The sequence below is a fragment of the Terrapene carolina genome, unplaced genomic scaffold (genome assembly GCF_002925995.2).
Source record: "Terrapene carolina triunguis isolate 2854851 unplaced genomic scaffold, T_m_triunguis-2.0 Scaffold211, whole genome shotgun sequence".
NCBI lineage: Eukaryota > Metazoa > Chordata > Testudines > Emydidae > Terrapene > Terrapene triunguis.
The window spans coordinates 27,443,261-27,452,246 of NW_020664562.1; the positions used below are offsets into that span (position 1 = coordinate 27,443,261).

General features: G+C 46.8%; 1 protein-coding gene across 1 annotated transcript in view; it reads left to right on the forward strand.

The window, feature by feature from the left end:
• LPAR3 (lysophosphatidic acid receptor 3) overlaps nucleotides 1–8,279 on the forward strand; it is an 18,920-nt gene extending 10,641 nt beyond the window's left edge. Inside the window, exon 2 of the mRNA XM_029912428.1 lies at nucleotides 7,948–8,279. Coding sequence (XP_029768288.1) covers nucleotides 7,948–8,279 — 332 coding nt within the window. The remainder of the gene's footprint in view (nucleotides 1–7,947) is intronic.
• Nucleotides 8,280–8,986: the final 707 nt, after the last annotated feature.

Genomic DNA, 8,986 nt, shown 5'->3' on the forward strand with positions numbered 1-8,986 from the left:
GTGTGTGTGTGTGTGTGTGTGTGTGTGTGTGTGTGTGTGTGTGTGTGTGTGTGTGTGTGTTTGGGTTTCATGTGAGAGCCCAGATTTGTAAAGCTTCAAGGCACTAGATTTTTTTTTTTTTTTTTCAATTGACCCTATCTCTTGTGAAAGAGGAATATTACTGGGTATAATTTGACGTGACCAGGACCGGCTCCAGCTTTTTTGCCACCCCAAGTGGTGAAAAAAAATAAAATAAAAACCCCAATTGAACTACCGCCGAAGTGCCGCCAAAGAGGAAGACCGTGAGTGAAGGATCCGCCGCCGAATTGCCGCAAAAGACAGAAGCGGGCCGATTGAGCTGCCGCCGAAGTGCCACCGCCGCTGCCCCGGACGTGCTGCCCCAACAACGAACGGAGTGCCCCCCCTTTCTATTGGCCGCCCCAGGCACCTGGTTCCTTCACTGGTGCCTGGAGCCGGCCCTGGAGGTGACTGAGGCTGATCTGTTCAGTGGTGATGTACGGTACAGGGAGTTTGATAGGAGCAGCTGACATGATTCTATCTCAGACCTACCGAGCTTTGAAAAGTGCCTGGTTTATGTAGACTGGAAGATGGAAGGTCTGTGAAAAAGGCTTAATCTCGCACTGATTCATTTTGTGGCATCATCCCAGCTAAACATACATATGTTGAAAGGAAAGGGCATGACTGCCATGCAAGTCTATACATGATTTTCAGTTTGTTCAGGCGAATGCACGCAGTGTTCATCCTAGTTTACCAGTATTTCAGCAGAAACATTCATTACTTTTGAGGTTCAGGGTTTTCAATCTAATACATTTAGAATTTAAATTTATAACTTCTACCATTTTAACCAAAAGTGTACATCTGGTTAAGGCAGTTGTTTAAAAAGCTATCACCTTTTCCTTGCCCTAAACATAGGTCCTGAAAGGCCGTGCTAGTATATGGAGAGCTTTATGGCAGGGCACAGCAGAAGCATAAAAAATGCAGATCTTCCAGATGTATAGGAATTCAGTCCAACTGAAGTGATGCAATATACAGGAAACTCACTGTAGGCTTAGTGGAAAATCCCCAAATTGACCTGGGAGCACAATTAATGGCACATTGTGACCAGGTGTTTGGCCTGGTCTACACTATCGGGGTAAGTCAACCTAAGATATGCTACTCCAGCTATGTGAATAACGTATCTGGAGTCGATATAGGTTAGGTGGACTTACTGCGGTGTCTACGCTCCGCTGCATCGACGGGAGACACTCTCTCTTCGACCTACCTTAATCTTCTAGTTTTGGTGGAGTTCCAGAGTCGACCGGAGAGCTAGATCCACTAAATCAACCCCACTGCATCGATCACAGCAACGTCGATTCCCGGTAAGTGTAGACATGGCCCTAGTCTTGCATATCCTATGTGAGATGCAGAGCTAACCCTAACCCTCACCCTGCCATCCAGACCAGCTGGCTCTCTTAAGTCCTACTAAAAAGTATGAAAAGCTGAAAGTTTCTCTGAGGCATATTAGACCTTGTGATAAATGAAGCGGGGGGTAGCTCCCTTTTATGGACACCCAACCAGCCAGTTAGCTGTAAAATCTCTGTTGGTAGCTGTTCTCTGCTTGCTTTACCTGTAAAGGGTTAAAAGTCCCCCAGTAAAGAAAAGGAAGTGGGCACCTGACCAAAAGAGCCAATGGGAAGGCTAGAACTTTAAAAAAGGGGGAAAGAAACTTTCCCTTTCTCTGTTGTGCTCTGGGTTGCAGGGACACGGAGCAGCAATGCTATAGGCAAAAGTGCTGTGTAAGGTTTGCTGTGTAAGTATTTTCCATACCTAGAAGAAATAATTTGTGTAGGGAATGTTTAGTTAGACACTATCAGGTTTATTTCTTATTTTGGCTTGTGGATCTCCTCTTTGTTAACCCCAGATGCTTTTGTTTGCTTGTAACCTTTAAGCTGAACCCCCAAGAAAGCTATTTTGGGTGCTTAATTTTTGTAATTGTTTCTTTTAAGATCAAGCAAAAAGCCTAAGTTCCAGATGTATTTTTTCCCTTTTTGTTTTTAATAAAATTTACTTTTTTTAAGAACAGGATTGGATTTTTGGTGTCCTAAGAGGTTTGTGCATGTTGTTTGATTAGCTGATAGCCACAGCTAATCTCCTTTGTTTTCTTTCTCAGCTCTTCCCCGGAGGGTGGGTGAAAGGGCTTGAGGGTACCCCACAGGGAGGAATTCCCAAGTGCTCCTTCCTGGGTTCAAAGGGTTTTTTTGCATTTGGTGGTGGAAGCGTTTACCAAGGCAAGGTCAGAGAGAAGCTGTAACCTTGGGAGTTTAATACAATCCTGGAGTGACAAGTATTAATTTTTAAAATCCTTGCGGGCCCCCACCTTCTGCACTTGAAGTGACAGAGTGGGGATTCAGCCTTGGCAGACCTAGAGTGAATAACAAGAGATCCTGCAGGGTGAAAATCCTAGGAACAGACAAATTAATAGGGAGCCACGGCTGCAGTTTAAGTACAGTCTGCCTGAAAGCTTTGTTACATAAGGTAAAAATAGAGGCAGATCCTAGAAAAGAAACAAGTTTGGACCATAACCCATTGTGTGTGCAATGTTAAGGATAGGGTGTGACACTAACCTTGTTTGTACACATGATTAAATGTATTTTGGTGGCAGCGGATCCAAAGTAAGACAATCCCTTGAAAGAGCTGCCCAGTAATTGTAATGGTGTTCCTGACCGTGTACGGCACTACAGCCTTTATTTCATTAGCTGTGTAAGGCTATATCTACACTATGAGCTAGGGGTGTGATTCCGCTTCTTGCATGCACCTGGCTATCATCAAGCTAGTGCAAGTATAAACAGCAGTGTGGCTATGGTAGTATGGGCAGCAGCAGCAGAGACACTGGCTTAGGCATGCCAAGTACGAACCTGGCTGAAACTGATGGGTACATACTTGGCATAGCTTCTGTAGCTACGCTGCTATTTATACTCATGCTATGAGAGTTAGCACGAATGTGGGCAGGGTAATCACACCCCTAGCTCACAGTTTAGACCTTGCCTAAATGTCTGGAGTTCCAACTTTCCATTGGGGAAGTTGTACATCACACAGATACTAGAGAAATTTCTGCAAAGGACGTTTTTTTGATGTCCAGTGGTTGCCATTACACTCTTTACAATGTTGTTTGTGCAAGTAGATGTATTTCCTAGAGTTTGTCATATGTTTAGTCTGCAAAAAATTACTAGCTGACACTTTTTAAAAAACACATTTATACACTAATTTGGGGCCTGCTCCTGCTCCCATTGATGTCAATGGAAGCAGGATGGGGTCCTGCAGTGTGGTAAAGAATAAATAATGTGGTAAACTGCTTCCCCTTTTTTTACTTGTATGCAGAGATGGTTCACACGCTAAACTATTTCTTTGCAAGGAGCTGGAGAGTTAGCCCCTTAGCCCCTGATGTTTAATAAAAAGTTGCACTGAGACCCTAGAGGCCCAGAAATATTCAATGACAGTTGATGTCAATGTAGAGTGTGGTCTCTTCCTAATTGGGGCCTATTCTAATGCCCATTGAAGTCAAAGGGGGCTTTCCATTGACATCAGTGGGCTTTGGGTAAGACTCAGTGCAATAAACCTCTATTTATGCAATGTTCTGGTTCTGAACCATAATCCATGCTGCAAAGTTGATTACCAGAATTGATGTTTTGAGCTACAGCTCTGAACACCCTGCTTAGAGATCTACTCATAACCCTCTCGCATCAGAATTCACAAATAACTGCTACTGACCACTAATTCAAAATTAACCTATAAAATTGGTATTTAGGGACACAAAAATCCAGACTCAAGCTACAGTAGAGTTAAATGCATCTTTTATGAAAGCTCCAGCCTTTAATCTTTCCATTCCATGGTATGTTATCCAAAAAGGAATATAAATCTGGCGGGTGAATTTTCTTTCCTTACTTTAGGAAGTGGTTTCTAGTGGAAGGACAGTTTAGGAAGTATTTTGCAGTCTCCTAACAACTATTACAACATTTTTACCCCGTGCATGGTTTTTCATAAATTGTAACACTTATTAAAGCTTTCGAATTCATTTCTTTGTTCTTCCTGCCTGCTCTTGAGAGGTGCTGAGCAATCTCAGTTTCCCTTAAAAACAATGGGAGCGATGGCAGCTTATCATTTCTGAAATCAGGCCATGTACTTCTTTGTGTAGCTTGTTGGGAGTGTGTGTGTGTGTGTGTGTGTGTGTGTGTACAATGCAGTATTTTGATGTTACTGTTAGAATCATAACTCTTGCATTTCCCAGTTCTTTGATATGAACTGTGCACTACGTCCTCAGTTTTGTACTTACACAGTGTAACGGGATTGGCACCCACCTCTCACGAGTGCCCCCTTCTGGTTGGGTGTGTCTGCATTCTTTAGGTCTGGAGACTCCTTTCGGTGGTTCTCAGGTGGGTTTTCAGTGACTCAGCCCTCTGACTGAGCCACACACACACTATCTGCATGTGAACCAGAACAAACCCCTTCTGGGGTATACAGTCCACCAGGGTTTATCTCAGTACCCCTCTGGTGGTGTTTCTCTAGCCCTCTCTGAGCTGAGTCTTTAAGTAGTCCTGGCCTTGGTATGGGGCCATATCCCCAGGGCTTCCTCCCTGGAAACACTATCTTCCTGTGGCCCTTTCCGGGCTCACTCCCTTCTCAGTTAGTAGCCAGCCAAGAGCTCCTTCATTGCTCCCTTGGTCTCTGCTAGCAAACTGTCTTTGGCTCAGTCCTAGCAGCCAGCCAGAAGCCTCTTGCTCCCTGGTCCCTGCCAGAAGACGCCTGTGGTCCTCCTGCTCTTCCAGCCAGGCATGCAGTCCTTTCATCTCCAGCTCCAAGTAGCAACTAACTACTGCTCTGTTCTGCAGCTCCTTTTAGATGGCCCTCCTGGGCCCTGATTGGCTGCTTTTCCTGCAGCAGGGGTCAGTACCACCATGTTGCACGATGGACACTTGACAAAATTACCGGACTTAGTGAAAGACATTGGCGGGGAGCAGGAGGGGGCTCTGGGGTAAGGCAGGGGGTTGGGCTGTGGGAGGTGGTTGGGGCTCTGGGGTGGGGATGCAGGTTATGGGGTGGGGCCAGAAATGAGGGGTTCAGGGTGCAGGAGGGGGCTCCAGGCTGGAGCAGGGGGTTGGGGTGTGGGGGTATGTGAGGGCTCCAGCTAGGGGTGCAGGCTCTGAGGTGAGGCTGGGGATGAGGGGTTTGGGGTGTAGGAGGTTGCTCCGGGCTGGGACCAAGGGGTTGGAGGGCGGGAGGGGGATCAGGGCTGGGGCAGGAGAGTGGGATGCAGGGTGTATGTGTGTGCAGGCTCCATCCAGCGCTTACCTCAAGCAGCTCATGGAAGCAGCAGCATGTTTTGGCTCCTATGCGGAAGTGCGGCCAGGCGGCTCTGCGCACTGCCCTGTCCGCCCCCGCAGCTCCCATTGACTGTGGTTCCCAGCCAATGGGCTGGGAGCTCAGGAGTCAGCGCTCAGGGAGGGGGGACGGAGGCAGCGTGCAGAGCCGCCTGGCTGTGCCTCCACCAGCAACAGCAGGGATGGGGAGCCGCTTGCAGGGATGCTCATCTTGGGCAGCTCCCCGTCCCTGCTGTTGCTGGCGGAGGCGCGTGCGGCCAGGCAGCTCTGCAGGCGCGTGCGGCCAGGCAGCTCTGCAGGCATGCTGCCTCCATCTTCAGGCGCCACCCCTCAGTTCCCATTGGCTGCAGTTCCCGGCCAATGGGCTGGGAGTCGTGGCGTCAGAGCTCAGGGCTGGGGGATGGAGGCAGGGTGCCTGCAGAGCCGCCTGGCCGCGCCTCCGCCAGCAACAGCAGGGACAGGGAGCTGCCCGAGGTGAGCGCCCCCACAGACCTCAAATTTTTTACCATGGACAGTTGTGTCCGTGTATGGATACGTTGCTGACTCCTGCCCTGCAGCCACTCTAGCCTGCTTAGAGGACCTCTCTACTGCTCCTTTCCTGGGATGGGTGTGGCAGAACCCTGAGGTGTGCCAGAACTCTGAGGCCTCCAGCGGGGGGCCTTTGGGCTTAGTCCACCCCATCACCCACAGTTTGTATCTAGGAAAACTAGCAGTATTCTGAAAATGAAGGTGACTCCTTTTTAATATCAAAGCTGTTGAATGGATACCAAGACCATCCAGAGAGCATTTCAACAGGGACGTGCATAAATGCTAAAAGTGTTCTTATTTGTTTGCTGATTTTTAAAGCCCAAAAAAGGGAAACCATATCTTTATACATAAGCAGAGTTTCCTTACTGTGTCATCCACAAAGTGACTTGTGCAGAGTTGTAATTTTCTATTTTTGCAAGTCAGGCAGCAATTGTGGCTTGTGCTAGGTTAGTATTATGGTACACATGGCTGCTTTTCCTTGGGCTTGAAAGCAAAGAATGACAAGCTGGCAGTGTGCATGTTGGGGTGGAGGGAGATCGCTGGTTTGATGCCACAATCACTCTGAAGATTCTTCTCCTCTTGCACCTTCTCCTGTGAAAGTGTGATTTTTTTTTTCCCCCTGCCCCTTCTGACAAGGATAGCAGTAACATGTAGGGATGTAAATAAGTCTTACATCTTAATTTCTCTTTCTCTCCCATTTTCATCCTTCCTGGATGTTTCCACTTTTCTTCTTTTCTCCTCCTTTCTGTGTAGTGTCTCCCCCCCTATACTGGCTTTGCATATTTGTGTAGAGGACGGGTGGCCATTGCATTGGGTGTGGGTGTGTGGTTTCTTCACTCCTCGCTCAGTCCCATCACTTTGGCTGCCGAGGAGATGCCTGGCACTAGCTCTCTGTCATTCACTTCCTTTTGTTGCCTTTTTCTCTTCAATAAAATAACTCTCATCCTCCCCCCTTTTCTCATATAATTTCCCATTCCCTCTCTTGTCCTTCCTCCCTCTCTCTCTTCCCTCCCCCCCATGTTGGGATCTAGCTGCATTTCTTCTTCTGCTACTCCTGATTTGTCCTCTTTCTAGTGACCTTTGTCTCCTGGCCAGCCCATTTCTCACCTCCCTTTATCTCTTCTATCTCTTCTGTTTTTTTCCCCTTCCCCCGCTTTAGATCTTAATTCCTCCCCTCACAACCCTCATCTCTCCACTCAACCCCCAGGATCCCTTTCTCAAAATCTCCTCCCTAACTCCCTCTTGGCTCAGTTGCTCCCTGGTCCCTCTACCTCAGTGTGCTGAGCCCTGTGGAGAAGGATAGGTAGGGAGGTACTTGGCATGCACCTCATCCTGCAGGGAAATATGCCCGTAGCCTTGGCACCCATAGACAAGATCATAGAGTGGGCTGTGAAGAGAGAGGAGAGACCGTTCCCAGTATGGAATGGTGTGGCAGGGTACCAAAAAAGTTCTGGGGTTCAATACTGCTTACACCACAGTGAGCACTGCAGCCCTGGGGTAGCTGGGCCATTTTGAACCTGCACATATTTAAAGTACGTGCTTTCCTATTGGATGAAATTAGCAGCATACTTTGCAAACACAATCAGCTGTAGTCTGTTTAACAGGCAGTAGATTTGCCATCTCTTTGGGGTGTAGCATGGCAGTCTCTTTCCCTCCAGCGTACAGAGTAGAGATGCGATTAATAGAGGAGTTCCTTCTACCTGCCAAAGCACCAGTTGCATCAACTCAGTTGTACTGTGCCAAAGAATTCTTTGCCCAATTTGTGTCTTCTAGTCAGAGTGGCCAAATTAGTGTTGTAAGGGCCGTTCACTGCCTGTTGTAAGAGGCAATGAACTCTTAGCATCCCAGTTCATGCTCTCTGTAATCTTTCAAATGCTAAGCTCTTACATTTTAAGTGCTTTCCGGGGAAATAGACGTAATTTTTGTTGTTGTTGTTTTTCCCTGTACAATTTTGTGTATATTGTTCTTAATGAATCTGATGCTCTTGGAGGGGAAAAAATACTTGTGTGCCCAAAGCCAGGATTTATTCAAGTCTGAACCCCTTTTTCTTTTTTTCTTTCTCTAGGTGCATTTGTTGTCTGTTGGACCCCGGGGTTGGTGGTTCTGCTGCTTGATGGTCTGAACTGCACTCATTGTGGGGTTCAGCATGTGAAAAGATGGTTCCTTCTCCTAGCCTTGCTCAACTCTGTCATGAATCCAGTCATTTACTCTTACAAAGATGATGAAATGTCCAACACCATGAGACGGATCATGTGCTGCTCTTCTGATGATAAAAGCCAGGAGAGACGATCTTCAAGGATTCCTTCAACAGTGCTCAGCAGGAGCACAGATACTACCGGTCAATATATTGAAGACAGCATTATTCAAGGGACTATCAGTGGCAAAGGAAACTCATGAGCTAACCTGGGATATACTTTTCCTAAGAGATATGGGGTAGGAGAGGAGTGGCTTGTAACAGGAGATCATTGAATATGTTCACTCTGTTCCAAAGCCCAAACTCCTCAGTGTTACGTGAAGTCCTTGTAAATAATTACCCAAAGGGAAAATACATTGTATTGAAGAAAAAAACTTTCTGTGCTTTTTTTTTTTTTCCCCAAATACATGAGATTGTTTTCCCTATAAGAGGAATAAACTTGTTGAGAGAGACTTTCTATGCATGGAAACAAAATACAAACAATATAATGGAACTCTCCTTGCTAGACACCTGCAGGACACTTTTGGGTCTGGTAGGCCAGAAATGTGCCCTGTTTGCTGCCTCTGTTTACAAAATGTATATATTAGTTCATACATACCCCTCCCTCCACTTCAGCACAAATAATTCTATACGCCCTTAAAACAAGTTAATGCCAGCAACTTGGCAGTCAAGGGCAAGTCTATAATAGCAACCCATGGTGTGCATGTGCAACTGTCCCCACCATGGGTTGTCGGCAGGGGTAGAACACTACCGAAAGCACAAGCCACTACTACTTGAGTAGCAGGAGTGATTGCACTAGCTGGAAGTAATAAGTCCTTTTCCCACCTTCTGGGCCAATGGGCAAGATCACATGCACATGTGAATTCTGGACATTATTGGGTGGGAAATGTGGCTGAAAATAGATTTCAGT